Source organism: Delphinus delphis, chromosome 5 (assembly GCF_949987515.2).
Source record: "Delphinus delphis chromosome 5, mDelDel1.2, whole genome shotgun sequence".
In the NCBI taxonomy this organism is placed as follows: Eukaryota; Metazoa; Chordata; class Mammalia; order Artiodactyla; family Delphinidae; genus Delphinus; species Delphinus delphis.
The window spans coordinates 8,179,073-8,195,143 of NC_082687.1; the positions used below are offsets into that span (position 1 = coordinate 8,179,073).

At 44.8% G+C, this 16,071-nt stretch overlaps 1 protein-coding gene across 7 annotated transcripts in view; it reads left to right on the top strand.

Annotated features, from left to right (window-relative positions):
- The window catches only part of HERC3 (HECT and RLD domain containing E3 ubiquitin protein ligase 3), a 192,953-nt gene that overhangs the window by 61,178 nt on the left and 115,704 nt on the right, over positions 1–16,071 (top strand). For 5 of the 7 annotated variants that reach the window (XR_009519485.2, XM_069540670.1, XM_069540672.1 and 2 more), the window contains 2 exons: positions 1,329–1,388; positions 5,529–5,794. The exons of 1 other annotated variant lie outside the window; for it this stretch is intronic. Coding sequence is in view for 5 of the 6 variants with exons in the window: in XM_069540670.1 (XP_069396771.1) it covers positions 5,569–5,794 (226 nt within the window). In the remaining variant the exon portion in view is untranslated. The remainder of the gene's footprint in view (positions 1–1,328; positions 1,389–5,528; positions 5,795–16,071) is intronic. One more of the 7 variants, XM_069540671.1, reaches the window with a different exon arrangement.

Below are 16,071 nucleotides of genomic sequence, written 5' to 3' on the forward strand. Positions count from 1 at the left end.
CCAAGAAGGCTGGGATGCTGGACAGCTGGGCACAGTATTCTTTCCCCGTAGTAGTATCTGCCTTGGAAACCAAGTTACTTAAGATTGCGTATTAATCATGGAATCTAAGCAGTGCAAGTGGCTGGGTAAACGTAATGATGAATGTTATGAAGTCTGATCTCCCCGTCTCCATTATTGGGCAGTAATTACTTAGCAGATCAGATAGTCAGCTTGACTGGTTATGGTACCCTTTCTCTCTGGACAGCTGGAGGTATTGGGACGTTCTGACTGGCTGTCCATTTCCTAGACTCCTTACTGTGTAGCACACTAGTCAAGAGCACATTCTCTGGGCTTAAATCCTAGCTCTGCCACTGCCTCGTTGTGTGATTTAGTCAAGTCACTTCAGCACTTTCTGTCTCACTTTCTTTTTCTTCATTCTCTTTTCTTTTTGTCTTCACTTTCTTCATCTACAAATTTGAGTTGATAAGAGCCGTACCTACCTCGTAGAAAATTAAATGATTTAGTATCTGTGAACCACGTAGAAAAGTGCACTCAGTATAAGCTCAAATGAAGCCTTACCTGCTGTTGTTATCAATAGTGTAATGTTAATATTATCAGGTAGGAGTTTTTTTTAAATTTCGAGTGACAAATCCAATTCAGACATTCCTTCTTAAGCAGACAAAGAAGGGACTTCTTAGACTGCATAGAGGTGATTCTTATTTTTCGTGGTAGTTAAGTTCTATGAAGTTGCTGAGAACACCACATTAATAAAGACTGAGCCATTGCTCCTGGGGAAACACAGGGTTAGTTAGGTTCCTGCTAAGAGCCTCTGGTCAACAGATGAATACGTAACCTTGTTTCATATATGTTTAAGTGTGTTTCTGGGGGGAAATCTCCTGGTGGTCCAGTGGTTAGGACTCTGTGCTTTCACTGCCCGGGTTCGATCCGTGGTCAGGGAACTAAGATCCTACGAGCCTTGTGGTGGAGCCAAAAGAAAAAAAAAAATCTAGAAAAAAGTGTGTTTCTTTTTAGACACCTTATTTGATGCCTATTTCTTACAAATGATTAACTCTATACAGTATTTCTTTATCATAAAACACTAGTCAGGAAGAGTTTTTTTTTAACATTTTCCTGACCCTGGGTAACGTGACAGCAAGTTTCTTTGGCTTTCAGCCTCACAGCAGTGCTGTCTACTACACGCTACAATCAGGCATCATTTCATGAATCTCCAGATATTCAGTGGCTTTTCTATCTCTTCTGTAGCTTCATTATGCACTATAGATGTTACTTTAGCACTTTCCAGAGCGGCCACATGTACTGATCCGTGAATTTCCTCTTTTTTGCATTAGCATTGAACTCACAGCCAGCCGCACTGGAACTCACGCATGAACGCAGCTCATCTATCACAGGTACTTTCTCTGTGCGGCATATCACAGCCCTCGTGTCCTTAGGAACACTAGACAGTGCTCAGCTCCAGTGCTTGGGGGGCATTTTAAACAGCAAAATCACCAACAGAACAATATAAAAGTATGAGAACTGTGGCACCAAGTAGAGTCAAAAAGATCACTTGCTTACAGCGTGAGAGTTGAGACAAGAGGGTAGAGCATCATCCTGTTTGACTTCAGCTGGGAACGTGCACAGAGAGTGGCTCAAATTTTTCACCTCTCTGCACATGTCTGGGAATGACTGCAAAAAGGCTCCGAGTATTGACTTTGAGGTTACAAGTAAATATCGGTGAGTAGGCAATTCACAAGTATGGAATTCATGAGTAATGAAACACAACTGTACTCAGGAAGAGTGAAGGTCAGGGTGCTGCCCCTAGGCAAGAGGAGATCCAAGGCTCAGTCAGCATCAGTGGGACTCTCTCTGTCTCCTGTCTTTGAACCTTTCTGGCTGGTAGCTTCCCAATGTCCTACAGGTATCCTCTGTGTGACAGGGAAGGGAGCTTCCAGCAGCTACAGTTACCTTCAGAGGCAAGAGGCAGTCTTCCATCAGAGCTCCATGGGACTTAATGGGGGAGGACTCTGGCCCAGTTGGGAGTGTGAACCTCTCGTGGCTTAAGGGTGGCCTTCTCTGACTGGCTTGGCCAGGGTCACGCTCACCTTTGTGCAGGAGGGCGTAGGGTTTGTTACCAGATAAAGAGGGACTTGAGGAGAGAGATTAGACAAAAGGGCAGTCCTTAACACCTTTGAGGAATTTATTTTAAACTAACCTTCATTCTTCAGAAAGGTCATACCACATTGGGTTGCAGCTTTCTCTTACATTAAGTGCATTTCAGTCGTGGCCCTTTTTAATTGATGAATGTGTTCCATTGTATTTTATTGATGAGTAGTGTCCATGTTGATGGACATTTGGGTTGTTGCCATTTTTGTTTAGTACGAATAAAGCTGGCGTCAGCATTGTTTATAGACCTTTGCGTATGTAAACATACAATCAGAGCTTCTTTTATTTTTTTTAAAAGAAATACTTTGTCCTATCTAAAGTGAGGCTTTGATTGTGTCCCAAAGGCCTTTTTTTTTTTTTAAAATAAATTATTTATTTTTGGCTGCATTGGGTCTTCGTTGCTGCGCACGGGCTTTCTCTAGTTGCGGTGAGTGGGGGCTACTCTTCGTTGCGGTGCAAGGGCTCCTCATTGCAGTGGCTTCTCTTGTTGTGGAGCACGGGTTCTAGGCGCATTGGCTTCAGTAGTTGTGGCATGTGGGCTCAGTAGTTGTGGCTCGCGGGCTCTAGAGCACAGGCTCAGTAGTTGTGGCTCGTGTGCTCAGTAGTTGTGGCTCTCGGGCTCTAGAGCGCAGGCTCAGTAGTTGTGGCTCGCGGGCTCTAGAGCACAGGCTCAGTAGTTGTGGCTCGTGGGCTCAGTAGTTGTGGCTCGTGGGCTCTAGAGCACAGGCTCAGTAGTTGTGGCTCGTGGGCTCGGTAGTTGTGGCTCGCGGGCTCTAGAGCGCAGGCTCAGTAGTTGTGGCTCGCGGGCTCTAGAGCGCAGGCTCAGTAGTTGTGGCGCACGGGCTTAGTTGCTCCGCAGCATGTGGGATCTTCCCGGACCAGGGCTCGAACCCGTGTCCCCTGCATTGGCAGGCGGATTCTTAACCACTGTGCCACCAGGGAAGTCCAGCTCTTAATGCCATATTTTTAGACACATTGTATTTGTCTGGTTAAGAGGATGGCTTAATGCCTCAGCTGCCTAATCTCATCCTTTATCTCTTAATTCTGACTACTTTCACTCTCTGAGGGCACCTTTATTTTCAAGTTTCTAAGACCTCTTGTGTTGTATACTGACTACATCACTCCATACGTTTCTTTGGTGTGTGCTCTTGCTCTAGTAGGTGATGTATAGATCTGCTTGGGTGGCCGTGTAGCCCAGTGGATAAGAGCATGCACATTGGCTTCAGGCCTAGACTCGTAGCCTGGTTGTGTGCCTTCCAGCTCTGTGACCTTGAGCATGCTTCTTAATCTCTCTGAGCCTTGCTTTATCTGAAAATGAGGCTAACAATAGTGCTTAGGGTACAGAGTTGTTAGGATGAAATGAGACAATGATACAAAATGCTTATTAGTACAGTGACTGCGGTATAGTAAGCACTATGGTGTTTATGTAATTATTGGTAGGAGAGATAAGACAAACTCATGAAACATTAAAAATGAAGAAAGTAGTTAGTACAAATACAGCAGCTGAGCAAATTGGGGAAATTAAATTATGACTAGACTGTGATCTTGCTGCTCTTTTTAAATGTCTGTTGTTCCCCGCCCCCCATCCCTAGTTTGCATCTTATCTCTCCTCCCTTCCTTCCCATGATTGCATTTAACTCAGAATAACATTTTTTTTCATGTTTTTTATTGGAGTATAAATGCTTTACAATGTTGTGTCAGTTTCTGCTGTACAACAAAGTGAATCAGCTATACATATATCCCCATATACCCTCCCTCTTCCATCTCCCTCCCACCCTCCCTATCCCACCCCTCTAGGTGGTCACAAAGCACTGAGCTGATCTCCCTGTTCTATGCAACTGCTTCCCACTAGCTATCTATTTTACATTTGGTAGTGTGTATATGTCCATGCCACTCTCTCACTTTGTCCCAGCTTACCCTTCCCACCCTATGCCCTCAAGTCCGGTCTCTACATCTGTGTTTTTATTCCTGCCCCGCCATTAGGTTCATCGGTACTGCTTTTTAAAATTCCATATGTGTGCATTAACATATGGTATTTGTTGTTCTCTTTCTGACTTCACTCTGTGTGACAGATTCTAGGTCCATCCACCTCATTACAAATAACTCAGTTTTGTTCCTTTTTATGGCTGAGTAATATTCCATTGTATATATGTGCCACATCTTCTTTATGCATTCATCTGTCGATGGACACTTAGGTTGCTTCCATGTCCTGGCTATTGTAAATAGAGCTGCAGTGAACATTGTGGTACATGACTCTTTTTGAATTATGGTTTTCTCAGGGTATATGCCCAGTAGTGGGATTGCTGGGTCATATGGTAGTTCTAGTTTTAGTTGTTGTTTGTATGAAAAGGAAGCATGAATTTTTAAATGGTGGTGAAACTTTGGGGTAGTCAGCTGTCATCAATCAGCCACAGGTTGACTGAGCACCTGCTAAATCAGAGAGGTATGTGTCGTGCTGTGGTCTCTGCCTGAGGCCATTAGAATTTGGCTGAGATGTTAAGTTATAAGAGACAGAGGAAGTTTCCAGTCAAGGCCGTATAGTAGATGTGTCAGAGAGATGCAGGCTGACTGGGGCTGGAATGGTCCCCAGAGGCTCTCAGGTAGGAACTGAAGCTTGACCCAGATCCTGAAGGATGTGTAAGAGGGAATGGCAGAGAAGATAGCTTTTTTTTTCCGTTTCTAATTTTTGTTTTGAGTAGTGAATTACTACTATGCAAGTTAACAGTTGGCTACCTAAAGGAGTGAGTTAGTTCAAAATTAGTTAGTTTAAAAAAACCCAAAACCAGAAAACTCAAAGGAAAGGTGCAACAAGAGAGGACAAGCTGAAGTCATGAGGGTAGTTTCAAAACAGGTATTGACATCATGGTTTGCAGACATTGTTTCAGCAAGGCTCCTGGACTCAGTTCTTCATCAGTGATCTGAAAGCCACATTCTGTCTGTGTTCACTGTTCCTTTACACAAAATTTATTTAGACGTTTTTTTTTTTTGCGGTACGCGGGCCTCTCACTGTCGTGGCCTCTCCCGTTGCGGAGCACAGGCTCCGGACGCGCAGGCTCAGCGGCCATGGCTCACGGGCCCAGCCGCTCCACGGCATGTGGGATCTTCCCGGACCGGGGCACGAACCCGTGTCCCCTGCATCGGCAGGCGGACTCTCAACCACTGTGCCACCAGGGAAGCCCTCTTTAGACATTTTTTAAAACTTTTACTAAAACAAAAAAATAGCATTATTATTATAACTACCTTCAGCAATATTAATATGTTTTATTTTGAAATGCAAAGTATCTGAAGAATATTAAGGGGGGGCTTCTTTAAAATTGATTACGTTTATTCCTTAAAGTGATTTTTTTTTTCTGATTCCCCCGCACCTTTTTTTTTTTCTTACAAAGCTCTCTTCTAGGCTACATGACTCCCTGAAGGACAAGAACGATGTTATGTTGGGGATATTGGTCTCTGGGCCAACCTGGGATGAGCACTAACCTGCAAGGGATTGTGGCCGAGCCACAGGTGTGTGGATTTGTATCCGACAGAAGCGTCAAGGAAGTGGCCTGCGGAGGAAGCCACTCCGTGTTCCTGCTGGAGGATGGGGAAGTTTACACGTGCGGTTTGAACACCAAGGGGCAGCTGGGCCACGAGAGGGAAGGAAACAAGCCAGGTGAGTGCACCTAGGCAGCCTCGATGACGGGCGAGGCTGGCCGAAGGTTTCCTCACCAAGTGTTGACCTTTCAGGGAGGCTCTCCTTTTGGTGAGAAGTGATGAGGTAGGGTCTTAAATGGTGACTGTGTAGTATTTTTCACGCTAGCATGTGCCGTTTTCTTTGTCACTTGCTGTCTCTTTTGTTCAGTCCAAATCACATCAAGAGGCCCAAGCTTCATGGAAAAACAGCCTTGCTGGGGTTTGTCTAGAGAATTTTATTCTTTTGTGTTCTTTTAGGAAAGTCAGTTTGGCATTAGGGTGCGCTTTTTTTTTTTTTTTCCCCCTGTGCCTGCCTCCCTCTTTTCTCATAGTTATTCTCTCCCATAGCATGTATCAGTATTCACTTGTAATCATTCATTTTTATGTTGACCCTTGGATAAAGGGCTGCAGGGCTGGTCTTAAGGCTAAATTGTGAAGTACGTGAAGCAGGATTTGTGGGCTCCTGGCCCATTCTTTGCCTCCTGGTTCCCTCATTAGAGCCTCCTTGAGAAGCCACCGCCCCAGGCCTGCCCACCTGGAGCAGTGCCCAGTGTTCTAGCCAGGGGCTCCTAAGCTGTGGGCCCTGGACTCTGCGGAGTTCTAGGAAGGGGTCTGTAGCACGGGCCACACGTGTATGTACACCTTTCTGTGTACAACGCACCTCATACTACGTGTTTTCAAATGTAAGTAGATCCTGTTGTTCACTGAAATAAAAATGCAGTTCACAGGGCCACCAGTTCATTAATTGAGTTAGTAAATCCTAACCATTATGTGTTTAACCGATGAATATAATACAAAATTAAAATAAACAGCTGTTACGGAAGTGGCAGGAAGGTTTTTGACTTTAAAAAGTATTTTTCATATTGGAAAAAACCGCGGTCCTTTTTCGCCTCCTGTAAAACCTCACTTGTGTCTTGCGTGGCGCGCCTACGCACGCCCTGTTCCCCAGCTGAGAGCAGCATCTCACAGCTGATGCCTGCAGGGGGGTTGATGGCAGGTCCCAGCCCAAGGTGTGCTCCTGTCTGGGGGGAATGTCTACATTCAAGGCCCACTTTAAGAGACCCGTAAGGCCCTCTTTACACCGGTGATCCTGGAGGACTTGTACCCACCCTGGCCAGCCTTTGAAGGGAATGTTTTGGGGACCAGGAGATCTTTGTGGTAACGCCTGCTGAGACACCACGGTGGGGGGGACTCTGGAGCCAGACACACCTGGTGGAGGAGGCGTTACCTCCCCTCTGACTCTGTATTTCCAAACCTCAGCTCCTTTCCTGGAAAAGGTGACTCCCTGCTGTTCTGTAGTTCTTGAAGAAGGAGATTCAGATGGTAAAGAGGTCTCCCTGAAGGCCGCTGTCCTCCCACCCTCCTGTCTGTTTTCTCCGTGACCCTGCCTTCTGTCAGGCCGCCTCTGGGTAGGGCCAGCCGCCCAGAGGTGCCTCAGGGCTCACCTTGGTCCTAAGACCTGGGGCCAGAGGATGGGACCTGGGATGGCAGGTGAAAAAGGAAGCCGAAGCCCTTGCAGGCCAGCGATAGCAGAGATGTGCAGATGGCAGCGTGGTGAATACGCCTGAGTGCCATCTGCCATCCTTCCAGCCAACCCTCCTGCCAGAGCGCCTGGCGCCGGGTGGGCGGTCAGCCTGCATCTGCCCACAGTTGCTCCCTCCCGGGAGGCAGGGCCGAGTGATGGCGAGCGACTCCAGCCAGCGATGTTCCAAGAAGGCTCTCGGGCTCGACCACGCAGTCCAGCCGGTGCTTGCAATTGAAATTTGGAATGAGCCAGGCTCTAGTGTAAATTGCAGCGGAGTCCAGAAATTTCTGTCGCTGGTTAAGCTTGCCTGTTAATTACAAACGGCGTAGCAGCTGCGGAATAGTGCCTCATTGAATGGAAAGATTCTGCGGGAGGGAGCCTCCCTCTTTTTAATTTTCTCATTGGTAGGTGCGTTCTAAATCTGGGTGCCAGTTGGGTTTAGTTTTAATGAGTGGGAAGAAGAGAGTGAGCTTGTTTTCTATGTGTGTTTATTGAGAGCTGTGACCTGGGGAGCTGCTAGGCACGGAGGGGACGTCAGTGACAGAGGGGCCCTGTTTCGGGCAGCCTGTAATGGCTGGGCCCACAGGAATGCCATCCCCGAGTAACCCCTGTGGTCTTGGGGGAGCGAGCTTGAGAAAAGGCCACCACCCCAGAGAGCATGCTTCCGGGGGCAGTGGGCAGGTCTGCCATTGCAAGACAACAACATTGCCCAGACCAAAGGATTTAGCAGTAGGAAGGATTAAAAAGGGTGAGGCGGGGAAGGAAAGGTGGGAGAAGGTGGTCATGTAGGGGATGCGCAAGGACAGAGCTCTTCGCTTGGAACGTGTGCCTTGAGTCTGTCCTGCCGATGGTGAAGTGTCCCTTTCTACACTCGGTCTCTAGCTGGCAAAGTTGAACGGTACCTGAGTTCATTTTGGGGGGAATTCTGTAGGTGCCATGGAGCGGTGGTATAAAGCCCTTGGCGACGATCTTAAAGGATTTCTGTTTTTCCTCCGTGAGCACGTCTCATAGTTTCCTATTGGCGTTTGCTGCTTCTGAGGCTACTGTGCTTTCCTTGTACGCGGATTTCTCTCCTTCTTAGCACTGCCCTTGTGTGACCAACGTCGCGTGTGTCTCTGTGTGGCATGGGAGCATGTTTCCAGGACACCTTGGGCACTGAAACTCCTGGTTACGCAGGCCCAGATGTTCCCCGTGTGCCAGCAGCCGCCGGTTTTAGCTTAGGTGTGTCCGTGACTCATTCCTTTGTGCTTTGGCCAAACGTGGAGAGGTCTGTGACCCTTAGAAGCATTTTTTTATTGTATTTATTTATTATTTTTGGCTGCATTGGGTCTTTGTTGCTGCGTGCGGGCTTTCTCTAGTTGTGGCGAGCGGGGGCTACTCTTCGTTGCGGTGCACGGGCTTCTCATCGCGGTGGCTTCTCTTGTTGCGGAGCACGGGCTCTAGGTGCACGGGCTTCAGTAGTTGTGGCACGTGGGCTCAGTAGTTGTGGCTCGCGTGCTGTAGAGTGCAGGCTCAGTAGTTGTGGTGCACGGGCTTAGTTGCTCCGCGGCATGTGGGATCTTCCTGGACCAGAGCTCGAACCCGTGTCCCCTGCATTGGCAGGCGGATTCTTAACCACTGCATCATCAGGGAAGCCCCCTAGAAGCATTTTTTATCGGCAGGATATCAAAGCCCTGTCTAAACTCAGTGTCCAGCTTTTTCAATAGGTGTTGGGTTATTACTGTCATGCATACCCCTCTCCCATTTTTCTCCTTCATTCTCTCCCTCACACTGTGATATCAACCTTATCTCCTCCCCCAAATCAGGGATAGTTTCCGTGCTTAGGACAATGTAGGAGGATTAACTAATTTCCTCATGTTTTTGCCCATGAAGTCATCTCATAATTTCCTAAAACATACAGTTTCAAGAGCTGCATTACAGGAAGACGTGTGTGCCTCTTGGTTTTTTTTAAATAAAGCAAGCAAACAAAACATGAGTTTTTTTCTAAATATTTTTTTAAATAAGTGATTAATCTATAACTGAACATTAAGTAAGTCTTGATATATTTTATTAAATTAAAATAGGAACTAGTGGTCCATAGAAAAAAATTCAAACAACTTAACCTCAGTTTATCATGCTTCTCTTATTCCCGCCCATCCACATCGTCAACACAACTCTTCTTGTGAAGGGACCCTTCTCCTTTTCCCATCCATACTCTGATTTCCCATATTGGGATTTCAGCTTAAGCTAATCCTTATGTTATCAGGAGGGTCTGAATTTATGTAAACCTCTAACCTTTCTTCCTGTCTTGAGGAGGCAAGAACTGTGGTAGATGCAATTATTTAGGTTAGCCTATGTTAAATTTTAAAAATTCTGGGGACTTCCCTGGTGGCACAGTGGTTAAGAATCCCAACTCAGCCAAAATAAATAAGTAAATAAAAATTCTGCCTAGACATCCCAGGAAACCTTTCCACAGCAACCCCCGAGAGTAACAGTTTATAAACAGACTAACATTTCTGTGCAGCTCTATTCGATTCACACCTGTGATTGGTTCCTTTTGCCTCCTCCTGAGTTAGTTTCTCTCTTTCTTGTAGGTAATTTAATCCAATTCACATTCACATTTTGTATTCAGTCTAAGTATTTCCGTAATGCCCATCACCATATGTAACAGCTCTCCTGCTGTTTGATAAATGAGGTTTATAAAGCAGAACGTCTCAGGAGCCTCAGTCCCCAGAGCTGTGGTTGCTGGTAACGCTGGTAGAAGTAACACTTTCAAGCAGCTTATCAGGTTGCTCTAGGGCATCTGAAGGACGCCATAACTCTGTTACGTTAATCGGTTTTTGCCGAAAAGCAAACTGAGCTGAAAGGAAACAGAAGAAATCCGGTAATGACTTCCTAACATTGCAATGCATGCTTCCATGGGCATAACTCTGACATAAAAGGCAGAAGGTACCATAGCAGATATTCAGATCTCAACACTGCGCTTGTTAGGGGCCCATCTCTTCCGCGGTAGGAATTGCGGGTGGGGGAGGGCTTACATAAATTCATCATCGCTCTGATGATGAGAATGGTAGTCATCAAACCCCGTGGAGGTGTTGACGGCTTTGACGGCTGAGGGGACAGCTTTCTGGTCCAGAGGCCTAGGGATCAGGGGCAAATGTCATATAATAATGTTGTTTTTCTGGTGTGGTTGATCAACAGTTAACTTTTTTCTGTCTGTAGTACTCAGCCTGCTTTCCTTAAAGACATTTGAATGTCTTATAAAATATATACTTATTTATGAGCATATTCTTCAATGTGAGAGGTTATTTGTGCTTTAAAAATTTGCAGTGTACTTTTAAGTAATTAGCACAGTGGTTTGCGCCGTGATACAAGAGGCTCCGTTCATTTGCTAATTGTAAAAGTGGTTAACTACAGATATTGCAAGCTCTCTTCCTGTCCATGTGCTTATCATTTTTAAACTGATTAATCCTCGTGATAGTTCTGTAAAGTAGGTCAGTAGAATTATCCCAGGTGTATGTAAAGGAGAAGAGGAAAGAGAGTTGAGTTTGAGTTTTGGTTGGGTACTGACAGCTTGGTTTTAATAATCCGGGAATTTTGTCCATGGATATCTTTTCAACTTCAGACTGATTGGGAAGGCCAATAGAATTTTATTTTCAAGGTGTTTTTCTTGTTTATATTCAATTTCCACTCAGTCCTTATAAAAGAAACAAAGATACAAACTTGGCCACCAAGAAGCTTGCATTCTTTAATTTACTGGTTAAATACCACATATGATCCAGGTGCTTTGATTAAAGGTACGGAGAAACAGTGCCCTTTCATCTTAGATGACTGTCATTTTGTTTTATGCTCTTTTGAGTACCACAGAATCTGGGGAAAAGAGCACATGATAATTCACATCTCAGGCGGATACCTTTTGCCTCGCAACTTACCTCATGTTCTTTGTTCCTTTATTTCCTTGAATTACTTACTTCTCAATCAGTCATTCAGTCAGCAGATATTTACGGAGTGATTAGACTACTAGGTTCCCCATTTGTTCTAGATACTGTCAGGACAAAACACCTTTAGTGCAGAGCTGCCCTTTGGGAGGTTATAGGCCAGGTGGGAATAAGGTGTGTTCCTGTGAAGTTTACATAACGCAGTTCACCTTGTGCCGAGCAAGAGATAAAGGTCCTAAGCGTGTCAAAATAAGAGTTGTGGTGGAGAGTTAGGTCTAAGTCAGGTCACCAACAGTGAGTGCTGAATTCTGATTTCTAAGAAATGTCATCTTTTCCACCACACGCATAGAAAGTTCAGATTTATCTTAGGTTGGTTTGTTCAGGGGTCGCTTTGGTGATGGGGTCAGTCTCTAGGGAGGTTCCATGATTTTAGTAAGTCCACCCTTGAATTTCTGTGTTGTGACAATGATTTCATTGTCTGGCCGGTTTGATGAACTCTTGTCTAGCTTGGTGATCTGTGATCTTGACAGATCAAGGATAAGTGAAATGTTTCTGAATTTATCAATGTGGATGGAGTTTATCTAGTCAGCTGATACTTCACAGTGATTCAAGAGCTACCAGAATCTTCGTCTTCCTGAGTAAATGCCCTTTAATAGCATGTAATGCTGAAATCTGTGGTAACTCTCCAACAGATACTGTCCCATACCCTTACAGATTTTAAATCATTTTTTCTCTCATTATTCAGACATGTTTGGCAATTTCTATTATATACAATTATTAAATAACTCAGAGCAATTGAAATCGTTATTGTGAATGATTTTAATTTAGAGTGTTAGCTAATTATGCAGGCAGTATAATGAATGAGAACATGGACTCTGGAACCAGACTTAATGGGTTAGAATCCTGGCTCTGCCACTCCCTGGCTGCGTGACTCTGGGAAGGTTGCTTAACCTCTGTGTGTCTCAGTTTCCTTAGTTGTAACATGTGGATACTGTTAATAATATCTATCTATTAGGGTTGTTGTGAGGATTTAGTAAGTTGTATATCAGGTGTTTGGAATAATGCTGGCCCAGAGTATCAATAAGAACTCAATTAGTGCTAGGTATTATTACTGCTTATAATAGTAATTTGTCTTAACACCTTCCATTACAATTTTTTGATCCTCCTATTCCAGAATATAAACAAATAATAAATTCATTAAGTCTATATTATATTTATACATATATAAATAATTGTGTTAATCATTTTTATAGGTTCCCTTAACACTGTAGGGTCTGATGAATGGTATATACATCCAGGGGAGGGAAATGACGTAGGCTAAGGGCGTTAAGAGAGACTGCACACATTATGCTTATTTTTATATTTTGAGTTTTAAAGGACAGTCTTTTCTTTCTTTTCCATTTTTTGGGTCCTTTACTGGTCCCGAGAAAAGTACCTCACATATATTAGGAGCTCTGTAAAAGTTGCTTACGCACATAGGGACATCTCTGCACCGTGATTAAGATTGCCCCCAGCATTCCTGTCCAAATCTGCAAAGACAGGGGAAGCAAATGAAGCCACTGTGGGTATTTTCGCACAGCAGGGGCTACTTCGTGATGCTCCTGGAGGACTCGAAGTGGTTTGGCAACACATGGCCAGGCGATTTGATCTCACCACAGGTTCAGAAAGTAGGCTGCAATCCACTGATGCCGAGCCCAGCTGCATTTTGTAGGCAGTTACTTTAGGTTTCCAGTAAGCTTTGATGGGGGTGGGCCTTCGGACGGGATTATACATGACCTGAAAGAAGGTAAGTGGTTTGCTCTCTGCATTCTGCAATGGCCTAAGAAGAGATTACTCTGGAGTCTGAACCTGTCTGATCCCTGTTTTTTTTTTTTTTTAAATGGGCCTGTGCCATCATCAGAAAATGTACAAACAGTAAATGCAGGAGAGGGTGTGGGGAGAAGGGAATGTCCTGCACTGCTGCTGGGCATGTGAACTGATCCAGCCGCTATGGAGAACAGTATGGAGGGTCCTCAAAAAACTACAATAGAACTACCATACGACCCAGCAATCCCACTACTGGGCATATACCCTGAGAAAGCCATAATTCAAAAAGAGTCATGTACCACAATGTTCATTGCAGCTCTATTTACAATAGCCAGGACATGGAAGCAATCTTAGTGTTCGTCGAAAGATGAATGGTTAAGGAAGATGTGGCACATATATACAATGGAATATTACTCAGCCATAAAAAGAAACGAAATTGAGTTATTTGTAGTGAGGTGGATGGACCCAGAGTCTGTCATACAGAGTGAAGTAAGTCAAAGAGAAAAACAAATACCGTATGCTAACACATATATATGGAATCTAAAAAAAAAAAAGGGTTATGAAGAACCTAGGGACAGGACAGGAATAAAGACGCAGATGTAGAGAATGGACTTGAGGACATGGGGAGGGGGAAGGGTAAGCTGGGACGAAGTGAGAGAGTGGCATGGACATATATACACTACCAAACGTAAAATAGATAGCTAGTGGGAAGCAGCTGCATAGCACAGGGAGATCAGCTCGGTGCTTTGTGACCACCTAGAGGGGTGGGATAGGGAGGGTGGGAGGGAGATGCAAGAGGGAGGTGATATGGGAACATATGTATATGTATAGCTGACTCACTTTGTTATAAAGCAGAAACCAACACACCATTGTAAAGCGATTATACTCCAATAAAGGTGTTAAAAAATACAATGGGCCTGTAACAGGATGCTTTCAGTTGCAAGTAACAGAATACTAAACTAAATGTGGCATGAACAATGAGTAAAATTTCTGATCTCACATAAAAAGCCCATAGAGAGGTATTTCTAGGATTAGTTAAACCAAAAGGCACACTGACACCATCAAGCACCCAGGTGCTTCCCACCTTTCTATTCTGCCATCTTTAGTTTGTTGACTTTCTTACTTGGGCTTGTCCCCTCGTGGTCACCAGGTGACTGCCACAGCTCCCGGCATCACATCCTCACACAGCTGTGTTCAAAAGCAGACAGGAAGGGTAGTGTCTTGTGTCACCTTTCACAATGGGGAAACTCTCAGGAACCCCCTTGCATACGTCTTCTTTAGTCTCATTGGCCAGGCCTGGGTTACATGCCTACCCTAGACCACTCACTGGCGTGCCTGATAAGTGAAATAAGAATCATCTGATTAGCACAGTCAGGGCTTACTTATCTCCTAGGCCTGGGGCGGGGCCCAGCAGCCTTGTGAGTTCTGGTGCAAGGAAGAAGGGGATGATGGCTGACGGGTAAGCAACGCGTAGCATCTCGTTTCACGTTGTGTGCGAGCGAATGCCTTTGAGTCGTGGAGTCTACATCTTGCTCCATGTTAGGATCTGTAGTTCCTTTTAGGAACTCAGCACCTTCACGTCTGCTTTTAGAAAAAAACTAATGGCAGTTATCATGAGGCAATGACTTTCTTTGGTGTTTAGTATATGATATACGATGTGGAATTGTGTATTTCTTGAGTTAGTGTCGTATTCCCCTTTGTACCTTAGTGCTGAGCATAACGTGGTAGGCACAGAGTGTAGGTAGTGTGTTAAATATATAAAACGTCTCATGGGTTTTTTATTTCGTTACTTTGCCATGCTCTATATGGGCTCTGGGAGATTGCTAGGGTTAGGTCAACAAAGATTAGAGTGATCTGTGTTTAAAGAAAATCACTGAGGGGCTTCCCTGGTGGCGCAGTGGTTGAGAGTCCGCCTGCCAATGCAGGGGACGCGGGTTCGTGCCCCGGTCCGGGAAGATCCCACATGCCGCGGAGCGGCTGGGCCCGTGAGCCACGGCCGCTGGGCCTGCGCGTCCGGAGCCTGTGCTCCGCAACGGGAGAGGCCACAACAGTGAGAGGCCCGCGTACCGCAAAAAAAAAAAAAAAAGAAAAGAAAATCACCGAATTTTAAGGATGAAGGATAAAAGAGTGACTTGAATGGTAAAGATTTCCATTTATTAGGCTTCACAGAACTAAACGTGGATTTGGTGCCACACAGAGCAACTCCAAAGAGAGCTGTAGTAGACTCAGAGGCTTCAGCTCAGTAAACCTTACCAATTTTACCCGTTTTTAGAAAGACGGCAAAGACTGAGGGGTCTGATAAGTGGCATCACCTGGTCCGTGAGTCGGGCGTTCATTTATTAGTGGTCCCTCATCTAATTGTCAAACTAATTAAAATCATGAAATGAAACAGACTCTAAAGTACACCCTTTATGATCCCTCCCATCCCTTACTGCCACACGTTTCTGCAGCAATAAGTAAATTTCCATTTGAGTATGCACATCCATTTGTTAATGTGATGGACACAAATCTTCCAGTGTTCAGAGACTTCTTTTTTTCTTCAGAATGTAAGGGTGAGTTTATGTGTAAGTTGGGGGTGGGTGGATGGGAGTGGAGTTTTCTAGTGATGCATATTCCTTCTTCCTGCCCATTCTCTAGCCCACTGAGGTGGTAACATTTGCTGGGCCCCATTTAAAGCCTGCATTTATTCTTCGAGTGCTCTACCAACAAGGTAAAGCTATGCCACTATGCTGTGTTTTATTGTTTGTTTTGATGCCAGAAGTGGCCCGTTATATTGAAAGTGTTATTTTCGCTCCTGTGAAATTTTTCTCCTTTGGTACCGTCAGCTATTGAAATGGAAACATTTGCAATGGACTCAGTCTCTCAAAAGGAATATGATTTACCTCATTAAAATTTGAGTGTCTGAGAAGCATAGAGTGAGGTCTAGTCACAATAGCATCTCAGCCTTTTAACTTTTTAAAAATAAATAAATTTAATTTATTTATGGCTGCGTTGGGTCTTCGTTAACTG